This window comes from Rattus norvegicus, chromosome 20 (genome assembly GCF_036323735.1).
Source record: "Rattus norvegicus strain BN/NHsdMcwi chromosome 20, GRCr8, whole genome shotgun sequence".
NCBI classification, from domain to species: Eukaryota; Metazoa; Chordata; class Mammalia; order Rodentia; family Muridae; genus Rattus; species Rattus norvegicus.
In genome coordinates, this window is record NC_086038.1 from 257,350 (window position 1) to 274,399 (window position 17,050).

At 37.8% G+C, this 17,050-nt stretch overlaps 1 protein-coding gene and 1 pseudogene across 1 annotated transcript; both read right to left on the bottom strand.

Moving 5' to 3' along the window:
• Window positions 1-973: 973 nt before the first annotated feature.
• Or2j3 (olfactory receptor family 2 subfamily J member 3) lies at window positions 974-1,912 on the bottom strand. The gene has a single exon (NM_001000266.1). The coding sequence runs from the start codon at window positions 1,910-1,912 to the stop codon at window positions 974-976; it is 939 nt and encodes a 312-aa protein (NP_001000266.1).
• Or2n1f-ps1 (olfactory receptor family 2 subfamily N member 1F, pseudogene 1) lies at window positions 9,957-10,896 on the bottom strand (annotated as a pseudogene).

The window sequence follows — 17,050 nt, forward strand, 5'->3', positions numbered from 1 at the left end:
AATAGTATAATACATATAATATAATATAATATATCTTACATTATATAACCCTAACAATATATACACCTAAAACCACAAAATACCCCCTGTTTATGTGCAATTCTGTATGAATTAAATAGCAATAATGCTAGGCATTTTAATATTTTTATTTAAAACATAATGTCCCATATTAAGGAACTATAATATAATAGTATTTTTTAAAAAAGATATTGAGATGTAGGGAGAAATGTAAGTTACCCTGATTAATTCATTTAATCTAATTTTCCATGCCACTATGCTCACTAAAGGATGTTTAGTGATTCTTTTTGCTTTATTTTATTTATTAACATCTGCCACTCAACTTAGCAGTAGACATTTCTATTCAAAATTTATTGCCAAATCTTCTGGGATTATTTTAGAATTGACTTTAATTTATTAGCACATGCAACATGACAAATCAACTTTTATACATGTATTTTCTCTTTTATCTTAGATTGCAATTTCATCCATAAGATGTAGTAGATCAATGGGAATATCACATCCATCTAAAGTACTAAGAATCCCATCATCTAAAAGAAATCAAACACTGACTAAGATTCAGAAGTAAAGGGGTTGGGGATTTAGCTCAGTGGTAGAGTGCTTGCCTAGCAAGCGCAAGGCCCTGGGTTCGGTCCCCAGTTCCGAAAAAAAGAAAAAAGAGAAAAAAAAAGATTCAGAAGTAAAGTATGTAGGGAAAGGAATAAGTTCCTGAGTAAAATAGACAGATGAGCAAAAGAAACATTTAGAACAGATTTCTATCTTTACTGTTCAAAGTAGAAAGTTATAAGAGTACTGGCTAAGCTTTGCATATTTTGAGAAAAAGGTATTTCTCCTCAAATAATTTAGTCTCTCTTTTATGTTTTATGATTCAGTGTCCAAGAAAGACTGTAAAAGAGTAAAGTATTTTTAATGATGGTTCAGACCTTATCAAAGATGGCACAGTGGGAGGCTTCTCTCATCTCTCCCTCTCATACCTACGCAGCCTCCTTATTGCCCCTCTCACATCTTTGTTTCTTAGAGTATAAATGAGAGGGTTGAGGCTAGGTGTTACAACAGTATAGAAGAGGGCAATGAACTTGGCATGATCTTGAGAGCTTTTTGTTGAGGGCTGAAGATAAATACACATGATTGGAATGAAAAAGAGAGAAACAACAGTAAGATGGGCTCCACAGGTCCCAAAAACTTTCTGAAGTCGAGCGGTTGATTGCATTTTCAGGACAGTCCATGCAATGGCACCATAGGAGCTCAGAATGAGAATAAGTGGTACGACAACAAAAATAGCACTCATAACCATGAGGGTCAGCTCATTTGCATGGATATCCACACAGGACAACTGCAACAGTGCTGGCACTTCACAGAAGAAGTGGTCCACTTGGCGATGGCCACACAGGGGTACCCAGAAGGTAAAGGAAGAATGAAGTGCTGAGGTGGTAAAGCCACATACCCAGGACGCTGCAGCCAGGAGTTGGCAGAAACGAGGATTCATAAGGACAGAGTAATGCAAGGGTTTGCACACAGCTGCATAGCGGTCATAGGACATCACCACCAACAGAACACACTCTGTGGTACCCAGAGCAAGAACAAAATAGAGTTGGAGCATGCAACCAGCGTAAGATATCGTCTTCTCTGGACCCCAGAGGTTGAACAGCAGCTGAGGGACAGAGCTAGTGGTGTAGCAGAGATCCAGAGCAGAGAGGTTTGAGAGGAAGAAGTACATAGGGGTGTACAGGTGGGAATCTAGGTGTGACAAGACGATGATGAAGAGATTGCCTGTCAGTGTCATCATGTAGAAAATCAATATCACCACAAACAAAACAACTTCCAGATGAGGCCATTTAGAAAATCCCAGAAAAATAAAGTACCCTTCCCAACTTGCATTGAAATTTTCCACCATTGCTCATCTTCTCTTTTGTTTTATCCTCAGTTCTAGAAAACATGGAGAGATAGTTGCAGTGAATGATTTAAAAAAACAAATTATTAGAAAGCTTGTATATATTTATGTATATGTATATGTAGCTATTTATATACTCATGAATAGAGCTCATATTCATATCACTGATTTTTCATACATGTGAAGTATATGCTTAATATATAAATTTTATATTATTAATTATTAAAATGATTAATAACATAGTGATATGAAAAGTCAATAAGTGATGAAAGCAAACAGTTCCTAATTACTAGAAGCAAAATTATTGATAAATGGCACTACTAACAGAAGACGATGCAAATCTAGTTAGTAAGTTTTCTAAGGGACAATGTAATTATACAGTCTATATCATCCTATCACAAATCACTTATTAATTACAAATTGAAAATTAGGAAATTGAACGATACAGATCTGGTGGATTCTTTCATAATCATGTGAATCAAGAGAATCTCACCAGATTTTTGACAAATACTATATAGCTGGTTTTGGAATATTTTGAACAGGACATCATGTCATTGAACTGATATTTCTGCCTAGAAGATTCCAACAATAAAATCATAAGAAAGAGATGATTATGGATGATATGATGATGGTGCATTATAAATGATATATAGATGATAGTTTGGAAAATAAAAGGTGATAAAAGACAAAAGACTGATAGATGTTGAGTGGATAGATGGACACATGGTAGATGATAGAATGACAATAGAGATATCACAGCCTTTTATTAAAAAGTCTGTGCTAAGGTACTGTACAGCTAAAAGTAAATGATTTTTTCAGTGCTTTGAGAGAATTCTGCAAGTTTAGAGAATTCTTCAATAAAATGCTATCAATAGGAAGTTTAAAATAATTTTATGTTTTATATGGATGTTTATACTTTTACAGAAAATTAACATAGTAAGTGTGGACTTCTCATTCATTTTAGGGTAACAGCTGAGTAAATGATAATGGAATAAATGTCTAAATTGGATTTGGAAGGTAACTTACTGCTAACAAGGTAAATGTCTTCAAATTTGTATTTATATGAAGATTGGAAATGTAAGAATTATTTTCTTGGAACTGTCCAGGCAATAATACCTGCGGAGGAAACATATCTCATTGAGCAGTAATTTCTAATTATTTATGTAAAGTGAAATATGCTAATCCAGTTAGATGTGGTACAGAAATAAGCTTATTTATTGATCTGTTTATTTGCACTAAAGACTACTTATAACCAAGAAACAGAACTTAAATAGAAATATAAACAAAGAGACCCATGAACACATCAATTCCTGAATAATATTTAAATGGCAAAACTGATAAATTGTAGAAAGTGTGCTCAAATGCTGCCTAGGGACCACAGAAACATTGGGAACATTAAATTTGGACTTGATAATAAAACATGGTTTATTATTGTAATTCTTAAGAGTATCTGTAATGTAAACAGTCACTTTCTATAACGCAGTAACCATTCAGGACAATAACTCAGACACACCGTGAGTGGAATTTTCTTAAAAGTAGTAATCAAATAATACCAGTAATGTAATAAGCCAAGTAAATCCCTTTAGGGAGAGCTCACGGCCACTTGAAGGTCACTCAGGATTTTCTAAGAGGTCTCTGTGAAATTCTCTTGAAGAGAGCATTACCCACCATGAGAAACTGCAGTTACTTGCTTTTAGGAAGGTGTGGTCTTTCTTATAGGCAGCCACCTCTGCAACTTCATAAACTAACTAACCAAGTGGCAGCTGTGAGGTCTCTATATCGCATGAGCCGTCTTTGGCATTTTCACCAAGAGATCTTTCATAGAAGCTATGTGATAAGGAACAAAACTTATTAGACACAAAAAAGAAAATGTAGGAACTTATGGTTTTATTTTCTTATTACTAGAAGTGAGGGAAATAGAGGTTTTATCAAAAATTGTTTTTATCACCTGAGGATAAATTCCCTTTTCTTGTTGGAAGCCAGAATCTAGAAGAAGGTCATTCTCCACCCTCATCACTGGCCATCATGAGCCTAGGACTCTCATCTCAAACATTAACTAGTTAGTGTTCAAGCAGCGCTGGTTCATCCTCTCCCGTCCCTTGCCTTACCATATTCTATGCACTGTCATTCCGCCATCCTTCACCCGTAAGGCTGACTGTCTGGCTGGACTTAGTCTCTCTGAAGGCACCAGCATGAGCAGTTGACTCTCTTCCTGACTTGCTACATCATGCTCAGAGAGCAGAGGTTCTGTGGTAATCATTTAATACTGCCGCGACTCATAAAGGAATTGTTCGTAGCCAAAAGAGAAAATAAGGACCATCAGTGCATTAAGGGATGGTCCTTTTCTATGATCAAATGAGGTTTATGGAAATAATGACAAATCTGACTTGGTTTCTTTGACTGGGCTAATAGGAGTATAAATCCCAAAGAGTCAATTAATGCTCTATAAGGAATTGTATTGTTTAGTCCTTTTCCCAGAAATAACTTCCCCATGACAGCACATTCACTGTGACACAAATGCTATAGATGAACAACTGGGACAATCTACTCTATGATGTGTTTACAGAAGAAGAAGGCTTGTCCCTAGTTATTTGAATTATTTTTCCTCATTGAAATGTGAAAGATAATCTTGTTTCAGGGTAGGAAAAGACATCCAATATTTTATTAAAAACAGAATTGTCATTGCTTCATTTAAACTGAGTTCTTTTTTCAATCTATTGGTGTGTAAAGCTTCGTGTGTGTAAAAATCAGTTCACCACATGTTACCTGTTATTGGCATTATATTTTAATTAAAATCAGTGTTTTATATATCAATTCTCCCCTTTCTTTTTTCTCTTTTTTATTGAATATTTCTTTATTTACATTTCAAACGTTATTCCCTTTACCAATTTCCTGTCCAAAAGCTCCCTATCCCCTCTCCCACCGCTTCTTCTATAAGGATGTTCCCCTCTCCATCCACATCCACTTAATGCACCCCCACATTCCCTTACACTGGGGGTCCAACCTTGGCAGGACCAAGGGCTTCTCCTTCCATTGGTGCCCAACAAGACCATCATCCTCTGCTACATATGCAGTTGGAGCCATTGGTCTGTCTATGTGTAGACTTTGGGTAGCAGTTTAGTCCCTGTGAGCTCTGGTTGGTTGGTATTGTTGTTCTTATGGGATTGCAAGCCCTTCAGCTCTTTCAATCCTTTCTCTAATTCCTCCAACAGGTTTTTTCTTCTCTGCTCAGTGGTTTGCCGCTAGCATTCACCTCTGTATTTGATGTGTTCTGGCTGTGTCTCTCAGGAGAGATCTACATCCGGTTCCTGTCAGCATACAATTCTTAGCTCTATCAATCTTACTAGTTTTGGTGGCTGAATACATAAGGGCCACATGAGAGGCAGGCTCTGAATGGCCGATCCTTCAGTCTCTGGTCTACACTTTGCCTCCATATCCACTCCCATAGATATTTTTTTTTTCACTTTTTTGAGGAGTGTACTTTAGTCGTCCTTCTTCTCAGCTTCATGTGGTCCATGAATTGCATCTTGGGTAATTCGAGCTTTTAGGCTAATATCCACTTATTAGTGAGTGCATGCCATGTGTGTTTTTTGTGATTGGGTTACCTCACTCTGGATATTTCCTAGCTCCAACCATTTCGATAGCTATATTGAGCTATATAGTTTTTTTTTTTTATCACTATTGCTATGTTATACTGCTTGAGGTCAGAAATGGTGATTCCCCCAGAACTTTTATTGTTCAGAATAGTTTTACCTATTTTGGGTTTTTTGTTATTCCAAATGAATTTGAAATTGTTCTAACTCCATGAAGAATTGAGTTGGAATTTTGATGGGGATTGCATTGAATATGTAGATTGTAGATTGCTTTTGATAAAATGGCAATTTTTATTATATTAATTCTGCCAATCCATGAGTCTGGGGGAATCACCATCCCTGATCTCAATCAGTATTTCAGAGCAATACGATAAAAACTGTATGGTATTGGTACAGAGAGAGTCAGATAGATCAGTAGAATAGAATTAAAGACTCAGAAATGAACCCATAAACCTATGGTCACTTGATCTTTGACAAAGGAACTATAACCACCCAAAGGAAAAAAAAAGCATTTTCAACAAATGGTGCTGGTTCAACTGGAGATCAGCATGCAGAAGAATGTAAATCGATCCATTCTTATCACCCTGTACAAAGCTTAAGTCCAAGTAGAACAAGGACCTCCACATCAAACCAGATACATTCAAACTAATAGAAGAAAAAGTGGGGAAGAGTCTTGAACATATGGGCATGGGGAAAATTTCCTGAACAAAACACCAATGGCTTATGCTCTAAGATCAAGAATCGACAAATGGGACTTCATAAAAGTGCAAAGCTTCTGTAAGGCAAAGGACACTGTCCTTAGGACAAAACATCAACCAATGGATTGGGAAAAAAATCTTACCAGTTTTACTACTGATAGAGGACTAATAGTCAAAATATTCAAAGAACTCAAGAAATTAGACTCCAGAGAGCCAAATAACGCTATTAAAAATGGGGTAAAGAGCTAAACAAAGAATTCTCATCTGTTGAATATTGAATGGCTGAGAAGTACCTAAAGAAATGTTCAATATCCTTAGTCATCAGGAAAGTGCAAATCAAAGCAACCCTGAGATTCCACCTCACACCAGTCAGAATGACTAAGATCAAAAACTCTGGTGACAGCAGATGTTGACAAGGATGTGGAGAAAGAGGAACACTCCTCTATTGTTGGTGGGTTTGCAGACTGGTACAACCACTCTGGATATCACTCTGGAGGTTCCTCAGAAAATTGGACATTGCACTACCTGAGGACCCAGCTATACCACTCCTGGGCATATACCCCAAAGATGCTCCAACATACGACAAATACACATGCTCCACTATGCTCATAGTAGTCTTATTTATGATAGCCAGAGGCTGGAAAGAACCCAGATGGTATTCAACAGAAGAATGGATACAGAAAATGTGGTACATCTACACAATGGAGTACTACTCAGCTATCAAATACAACGACTTCATGAAATTCATAGGCAAATGGCATGAACTAGAAAATATCATTCTGAGTGAGGTAACCCAATCACAGAAAACACACATGGTATGCACTCACTGATAAGTGGATATTAGCCCCAAAACTGGAATTACCCAAGATGCAATCCATGGACCTCATGAAGCTCAAGAAGAAGGATGAGCAAAATTCAAAGGACTCCTTCTTAAAAGGGGGAACAGAAATATCCATAGGAGGGAATATTGAGGCAGAGTTTGGAGCAGAGACTGAAGGAATTGCCATTCAGACCCTGCCCCACATGTGATATATATCTCCACCAAAACTAGGTAAGATTGGTGAAGCTAAGAAATGCATGCTGAAAGCAACCGGATGTGGATCTCTCCTGAGAGACATATCCAGAGCATGCCAATACAGAGGTCAATGCCAGCAGCAAACCACTGAACTGAGAATAGCACCCTCTTTGGGGGATTAGGGGAAGAATTGAAAGAGTTGAAGGGGTTTGCAACCCCATAAGAACAACAATGCCAACCAACCAGAGCTTCTAGGGACTAAACTACTATCCAAAGAGTATACATGGACTGACCCAGGGCTCCAACTGCATATGTAGCAGGGAATAGCATTTTGGGGGCACCAGTGGAAGGGGAAGCCCTTGGTCCTCCCAAGGTTGGACCCCTGACGACGCCTGTGCCTCCAGTGTGAGAATATCAGGCGTAGGTCTGCGGGATTGAAAGAAAATATGTAAACAGGTCACCCATTTTTAGAGAATGCCACCAAGGCTTTACTGAGATCTCCTTATATACCGGAGGCAATAGCTGTGGAAAAACAACAAGGCAGGTGAAAATCCCCACTCAGAAAAACAGGAAAGGTCTGTGTGGTGGAAAGTCCCGGGCCCAATCAGGGCAAAAACAACTTCTTAACAACAACAAGCTGGAATGCTCGGTGGGGAGGAAGGGTGCCATGGAAAGTCCAGGCCACAAATCAGGGGCTAAGAGCAGCTGCCAAGGTGTAAACAACTTCTTGCTATAGCAGGCCAAAAGGCTCAGCAAGGGGGAAGGGAAACACCCCAAGGTAGGGCCCACCAGACCCCCAGTGCAGGGGAATGTCAGGGGGTCGTTGGGGGGGATCTATGGGGAAAACACCTTTATGGGGTGTGGAAGGGGATAGGGGGCTTATGGACAGGAAACTGGGAAAGGGAATAACATTTGATATGTAAATAAAAAAATATCCAATAAAACAAATGGAAAAATGTCCACACTTATGATAAAGTATACTCAACACAATTATATGAATTTTGGATGATTGTATTAATATATGTGTAAAGCATAAAATAGTTTATTCAAGACAGACAGTTTATCTTTTTTCACATATTTCTTTCAGTAAGGACATTCAGGATCTACTCTCTTAGATGATTTCTAAGTACTAATTTTAGTAATCATTCTGTACAATTTGTCTTATTGCTTACTGTTTCAATGAATTGAAATTTTGTAACATTTTAATAAAATACCCTCATTTGCTGTTAGGTGCCCAACCCTGAGTTCTACCCTCACTAATTCTTCTGATCATTCCTTTGACCACAGCTGTGTGACAACCTAATCAAAAAGTCACAAGAAATGAGGTTTAAAGAGATAGCTTAGCAGTTAAAAGCACTGGTTTCTCTTCCAGAGGACCCAAGTTCAATTCCCAGCACCCAACTCTTTATGGTGAAAAAGTGTGTTACAGCAGGTCCAAGGAATCTGACACTTCTTGCATTTTTGCTAGTGTTTAGCTCTTTATTGTATACTTTGTTTAATTATTTTTAAATTAACCTAATACCACATAATTATATAACCCACCAATTTGTTACAGTGAAGTGTAACTGATTTCATGATAAAAATTAAACTCTCAGTCCTAGAACTATTTTAGCTCTTTAAACTGTTAGTTGTGTAGATTTTGAATATCCATGCATGAAATTGCATACCCATTAAAAACTGCTATTGTAGAAAAAATAAACAACTTCTATTTTAATCCAAATTACAAATTACTAATTCTTTAGGGGTCTTAAAACACATTCCATCCTGCTACAAGTATATGTCCAGAAATGGCTCCTAGCTGTCATATGTTACTTTTTTTTTTTTTGCTCTTTAACTGATTCAGATATTTAAAATAAATGCCTAAGAAAATCATGACTAGAATACAACCTCACTTTGTTGATGATAGTATCTACTGATCAACAAAAGGATAGAAAGCCTTAGTTTTTATGAGAGGATAGCCCCTAAAGCCTCAACAATGGTGGATATGAAACAAAAATCAGTGATTATTTCACTAACACAGTTGGCAAGTTTAGGTAGTGCATTTGTTAAATTTCTAAACCAAGCATCTGTAGTTTCTATATTAAGATTGCAAAAACAGACAAATCATTTCTCACCTACCACACGATCTAAAAAGTCTTGTTGACATATTTGGGAGTTTATCTTATCATGTATAAATCCTTTGAATTGTACCTATTCCTCACACTCCAATTCAAATGCACCAATAGGAAAAGACATCTATACAATATTGTCAGTGCATTTTATGAGCATCCACATAAATAAAGTCTATGTCTTATAAAATAGTTTATTAAAAGCTGTTGCTGTATTGCTAGCCTTCCCACAAACAATTAGGAAAACTTAAAGACAGTAAAGATTTACTTCACAAATGACAAGTTAAAAAGCCAGTGATGAATGTTTACTATGTGACTTTCTTGCCAGTTAGCTTAAAATAATATAAGTGGATTATAAATTACATGATTGCTTTATCATGTAATACAGAATCTATGTGTAAATGTACTAAAACAAATACAAGTATTTCAACCATTTCTCTAGGCAAAGCATGCATCTTGGTTGACCAAAATTAACCATTGCCTAGCATAGTTACTCAAGTAACAAGACAGGATTTGTAAGAACATAATTTTTTAAAAAAAGAAAGGTGAAGTTTTGTTTTTGTTTTTAATAGAGAATGAGTTATAGGAAAAGCTTCTAGTTTGTTAACTACTTTGTATAATGTCTGTAAATTTTCACTTTGACATAATAATGTTGCTGAATAGGTTACCTAATGCCCCCTTTACATCCTTATTCCTCAGAGTATAAATGAAGGGGTTCAGTGTAGGAGTTACTACTCCATAGAAGAGAGCCATGAACTTGGGTTGGTCTTTTGTAATAGAAGAGGGAGGCTGAAGATACATGCTTATGCCTGGACCATATAACAAGAGAACTACAATGAGATGAGAGGAACATGTCCCAAAGGCCTTTTTCCTTCCCTCTGAAGATTTGATTTTAAAGACAGCATGTCCAATACTAGCATAGGAAGCAAGAATTAGACACAGAGGAACAGCTGAAAGAAAAACGCATACCACAGACAGAGCAAGCTCATTCATTTCTTTTTCACCACAAGCAATTTTTATGAGAACTGGAATCTCACACACCAGGTGATCCATTTTATTGTGGCCACATAGAGGCAACTGCAGAGTCACAGTGGCCTCTGTGACAGCAAAGGAAATTCCAATCAGCCACACAATGGGCACTAACAGGAGGCATTTACGCTGATTCATTATGAGGGTATAGTGTAGAGGTCTGCAGATGGCTACATATCGGTCAAAGGACATAAGAGCCAGGAGGACACACTCTGTACCCCCCCATTGTGTGGTAGAAATAAAGCTGAATTGCACACCTCATGTAGCTGATGGTGTTTGTGGAGCCCCCAAGGTTAGTTAGCATCTGAGGCACAAGGCTTGTGGTATAGCAAGTTTCCAGAAAGGAGAGGTTGGTGAGGAAGAAATACATGGGGCTGTGGAGACAGGGGTCTAAAATGAACACCAGAATGATGGCAATGTTTCCAATCATGGCTGTGGGGTATGTTACCAGAAGAATAATAAAGAGAGGGAGTTCCAGCCAAGGACGGTCTGCAAAACCAAGTAGAATAAACTCTTCTGGGTGACTTGTATTGATCAGTGTCATTCTCTGCAATCTGACTCTCCTATAGTAAAGAAGTATCAAGAAAGTTAGTATTGTAGGAATAGAAAAGATTCATCGGTTTTGACTATAGAAACCAGCACTAGCATTCAGCATTTGGAATGTTATTGGTGATGCTTAGTTGATAACTTAGTCCATATAGAGTTTTGTGCCAAGCAAGGGGACCTGGGTATTTTCTTCAGTACTCAAATAAAAAACATTTCTATAATCCCAGGTCTAGCTAAGAAAATCTGGTCCTATTTTGGAGCTTGCTGACCTGTTCTTGTAGCTGAATTGATGAGGTCCAGGTTTAGTAGGAGGCACAGTCTCCAAACATAAGGTAGAAATCAAATATAGATACATTTTACATAGTCTCTGGGTTTTATATGCACAACACACGGACAGCACAGAAACATGTATGCATATCCATTTATGTACATAAACACTCCTGGAGGCACACAAAGGAAATAATCTGACAAGTGGTCATTTAACTTCTCTTTGTGATACTGAACTTTAAAGGGGCTTTCTAATTATCTGACAGTACGTGTGGCATGAACGTGAGTAATTTTAGCAGCAGTGCTGAAGGCATCACTGAGACATCATAGAAACATTTCCAGGAATCAGTCAGAGAAACGGGTAGAAAGCGTTCTGAGCTCTGAACTCTCCGTCTGGAATGCTGGTCTGCCCAGTTCTATCTCCTGAGTGAATCATTAAATTGTTTGTATGAGTAATGAGCACATTTGAGATCTAAAGACACCTCCACTTTATACTTGAGATTGAGAAATGTAGGTTAACCATATTTTTACTTCATGTTGTACAATTATAAACAGCCCCATATTCATAAGCCAAACGAGTGAAGCCTCATTTACAATGGTGTTCCTTTTTCTTTTGTTTTGGTATTTAGATATTTGAATAACTATTTAGTGCATGTTTTGCATTCAATAATTCATGATAACTTATAGTCAACTTATTTATAAGATGTTTCTTATCATAAGCATACAGCTTATTATTGAGCTCAATGCTTTATTTAATAAAAATTTGCTGTACTATCAGGAACATATTGATTTTTTGCTATTCATATTTTGTGAACATGTTTTTCATCACCAATAATCTTTTGTCGGCAGATGTCTTAATTTAGATAGAGTAACATTGAAATCCCAGTTATTTTATAATTTCCTAGATGTATTCTCTTACTTCACACAGCTAACGTAAATACTGATACAACAAAATCATGGAACAGAATAAAACAATGTTTGAAAACTAAAAATTACTTTTTACACATTTTATTCACTAATGTTTCATAAAAAAGTCATCTCTGAAAAATGAATATGACTACACATTATGCTAGGTCAGATGCATACATTGTAAAAAAGGAAAAATCCTATATTAAGGGAATAATTCCCATAACTTCTATTTTTAACGTAAATTTTCAAAATGAAACATAGGTATGGCTGTTCTGCCTGCATGTATGCCTGTGCACCACACATGGGTCTGGTGCCCACAGAGGCCAGAAGAAGGCAAAGAATCCCTGGAACTGGAATTGATTGCGAATCTCTATGTGAATGCAGGGAATAGAATTCAGTTCCTCTAGAAGGCACTGTTTGTTCTTGACTGCCAGGCCATCTTACCAGTCGCCTGGACAACTTCTTAATGAGTCCTCTGTGATAAGCACTCTAGCAAGCTGTTCCCAGTCTGAAAATCCTTTAGCACCTGTTCCCAGTAAGAGACTCTTATTTCTGTATTTTAAGATTCTTCTAAGTGTTAGTTTTCTAATAGCTATGGCTAATCTAGGGATAAGCAGTACTAATTTCTGATGATGTATTAGACTAAATTCTTACTTCAGGAGAAGCTCTATGTTGTAGAAGAAATATGAATAAGAGCATTGGGTCTATTACTCTGAATATAAAATAGTTATTTCCAGAAACATAACTATGGAGCTTACTGAATACAGTTTACATAGCATTACTACAATCAATTTTCTTTTTTTTAAAAAAATATTTATTTATTTATGTGAGTACACTGTAGCTGTCTTCAGACACACCAGGAGAGGGCATCGGATCCCATTGCAGATGGTTGGGAGCCACCATGTGGTGTCTTGGACCTCCAGAAGAACAGTTAGTGGTCTTAATAACTGAGCCACCTCTTCAGCCCCTACCATCAGTTTTCAAACATGAGTAATCCATTAGCTTTGTTTTTTAAAAGAGTAATTTTAGTCTTACTCTTTAAAATTCTTTCATAATTAATTTTATCTAACTCTCATATCGGTTTGTACTGTACCTTCCCCTTCCCACATCTCTTGAGACAAATGGGCCTTACCTTCTTATTCTGTCTTCAGGTTTTTCAAAAAAATATTTTTAGTTATTTTTATTATCTATCACAGTACACTTATTGAATTCAACGACTTTTAATATTTTTTATTCTTCTGTCATAAAGTATTTACTGACCATGCCCTCACTTCCTCCCCTCCTCCCAGTTCCCATCCACGCCTCCCCTCTCCCCTAAATCTATTGCTCCTATATTTTCCTTCAGAAAAGAACAAGTCTCCAAGTGACATCAATTACCACAGCATAACAAGACGGAATGAGACTAGACACAGACCCTTATATCAAGGCCAGACAATGCAACCCAGTAGGAGGAAAAGGGCCCCACAAGCATGCAAAACACTTAAGGGTTCCACACTCTCACTATTACAAGTCCAACAAAAAATGGATGGAGCTAGAAAAAATTATCTCAGGCAAGGCAACCCGGATGCAGGAAGACAAGCATGATATATACTCACTTATAACTTGATATTAGCTGTTAAGTAAAGAATAGTCAAGCTTGCAATGCACGGATACAGAAAGGTCTAAGGGGGATGCATGTGTCTCCCTGGAAAGGGGAAAATAGATTTCGTGGGTGGATTGGAGGCAGGTGGGAATGGGAAGAAGGAGAGAGATTTGATTTTCTTATTTAATTATTTATTACAATTTCAACTCACAGAGTCGTACTCCTCCAGGAGTGTTTAAAATTACGGTTGAGTTTCAGGCTGAGTTCCTATTGGCCCGCTGTCCACATGCTTTTGCATTTTCATATCAGTATGTTATAGTCACATTCAGGTTGAAAACACACATTGTTGTATTAATATTTATAACCCTTTTGGGTTTGCAGGTTGTAAGAACAGTATTCATTTTGAAAACACCCTTCATTAAAGAGTATTTTTATCATACACTAAAGCATTGGATGAAACATTTGAGCAAGATTAGTCATATTTTAAACATTTGATCTGTATAAGATCAAATAACTAAACAATAATACTTCACTCGGGTGATCAACATGTGGGGAATATAGTGCTTCTAAGTTTGGTTTAGTGATAGACTGAGAAAGAAATGAGTTAAAAACTAAAGTCTAGTTGTTCCCAAAGCCACTGAAATGGATACAGCCAGATCTTACGAACGGCCTTTTAAAATGAAGCCGTTTTTCCTGTGATCTAATTAGATTCTGCAGCCCACACTTTGTAACCATCCTAAGAATGTATGTCGGTCAATACAGTTGTCTTTTCACTTACCTTATTTTGATAAACCCCCTTATTTGATTAAAGAGTGATTATAAAGTAAGATATTTGAACTTTTTTCTTTTCAGAATACAGAGAGATTCTAGTGTGAAGGTGAGAGTTTAAGATTTTCTTCAGAACTCTCAGGGTTTTGTTCGTACAAAGGAACCAAGTGGAGGAAAAGCTCAAGTTAGGAAGGCAATGATAGAAAATACCAAGAAGACTTTTGAGTTATCTTTCTTTTTTTTTTTGGAAGGTCTTGAAGCTTAGACACACAGTCACATTAAACTGTAGTCTCCATTTATTCAACAATCTGTGGGTTCTTCTCCCTTGAACCAGTGTCTTGGATATGGGGGATACATAAATAGTTGAGATAAAGTCACTGTCTACATCCCACATGGGGATGTGTGCATGAGACACAGACAACACTTCAAATGGAAAACAAAACAAAATGTGAGAGCATGCATGTTTATGCTAGAGGATCCAAGATCTGAGGGAGGAAATTTTTTTTTTTTATTAACTTGAGTATTTCTTATATACATTTCGAGTGTTATTCCCTTTCCCGGTTTCCGGGCAAACATCCCCCTCCCCCCTCCCCTTCCTTTTGGGTGTTCCCCTCCCAACCCTCCCCCCATTGCCGCCCTCCCCCCATAGACTAGTTCACTGGGGGTTCAGTCTTAGCAGGACCCAGGGCTTCCCCTTCCACTGGTGCTCTTACTAGGATATTCATTGCTACCTATGGGGTCAGAGTCCAGGGTCAGTCCATGTATAGTCTTTAGGTAGTGGCTTAGTCCCTGGAGCTCTGGTTGCTTGGCATTGTTGTACTTTTGGGGTCTCGAGACCCTTCAAGCTCTTCCAGTTCTTTCTCTGATTCCTTCAATAGGGGACCTATTCTCAGTTCAGTGGTTTGCTGCTGGCATTCGCCTCTATATTTGCTGTATTCTGGCTGTGTCTCTCAGGAGCGATCTACATCCGGCTCCTGTCGGTCTGCACTTCTTTGCTTCATCCATCTTGTCTAATTGGGTGGCTGTATATGTATGGGCCACATGTGGGGCAGGCTCTGAATGGGTGTTCCTTCAGTCTCTGTTTTAATCTTTGCCTCTCCCTTCCCTGCCAAGGGTATTCTTTTTCCTCATTTAAAGAAGGAGTGAAGCATTCACATTTTGATCATCCGTCTTGAGTTTCGTTTGTTCTAGGGATCTAGGGTAATTCAAGCATTTGGGCTAATAGCCACTTATCAATGAGTGCATACCATGTATGTCTTTCTGTGATTGGGTTAGCTCACTCAGGATGATATTTTCCAGTTCCAACCATTTGCCTACGAATTTCATAAACTCGTTGTTTTTGATAGCTGAGTAATATTCCATTGTGTAGATGTACCACATTTTCTGTATCCATTCCTCTGTTGAAGGGCATCTGGGTTCTTTCCATTTTCTGGCTATTATAAATAAGGCTGCAATGAACATAGTGGAGCACGTGTCTCTTTTATATGTTGAGGCATCTTTTGGGTATATGCCCAAGAGAGGTATAGCTGGATCCTCAGGCAGTTCAATGTCCAATTTTCTGAGGAACCTCCAGACTGATTTCCAGAATGGTTTTACCAGTCTGCAATCCCACCAACAATGGAGGAGTGTTCCTCTTTCTCCACATCCTCGCCAGCATCTGCTGTCACCTGAGTTTTTGATCTTAGCCAATCGCACTGGTGTGAGGTGAAATCTCAGGGTTGTTTTGATTTGCATTTCCCTTATGACTAAAGATGTTGAACATTTCTTTAGGTGTTTCTCAGCCATTCGGCATTCCTCAGCTGTGAATTCTTTGTTTAGCTCTGAACCCCATTTTTTAATAGGGTTATTTGTTTCCCTGCGGTCTAACTTCTTGAGTTCTTTGTATATTTTGGAAATAAGGCCTCTATCTGTTGTAGGATTGGTAAAGATCTTTTCCCAATCTGTTGGTTGCCGTTTTGTCCTAACCACCGTGTCCTTTGCCCTACAGAAGCTTTGCAGTTTTATGAGATCCCATTTGTCGATTCTTGATCTTAGAGCATAAGCCATTGGTGTTTTGTTCAGGAAATTTTTTCCAGTGCCCATGTGTTCCAGATGCTTCCCTAGTTTTTCTTCTATTAGTTTGAGTGTGTCTGGTTTGATGTGGAGGTCCTTGATCCACTTGGACTTAAGCTTTGTACAGGGTGATAAGGATGGATCGATCTGCATTCTTCTACATGTTGCCCTCCAGTTGAACCAGCACCATTTGCTGAAAATGCTATCTTTTTTCCATTGGATGGTTTTGGCTCCTTTGTCAAAAATCAAGTGACCATAGGTGTGTGGGTTCATTTCTGGGTCTTCAATTCTATTCCATTGGTCTATCTGTCTGTCTCTGTACCAATACCATGCAGTTTTTATCACTATTGCTCTGTAATACTGCTTGAGTTCAGGGATAGTGATTCCCCCTGAATGCTTTTATTGTTGAGGATAGCTTTAGCTATCCTGGGTTTTTTGTTATTCCAGATGAATTTGCAAATTGTTCTGTCTAACTCTTTGAAGAATTGGATTGGTATTTTGATAGGGATTGCATTGAATCTGTAGATTGCTTTTGGTAAAATGGCCATTTTTACCATATTAATCCTGCCAATCC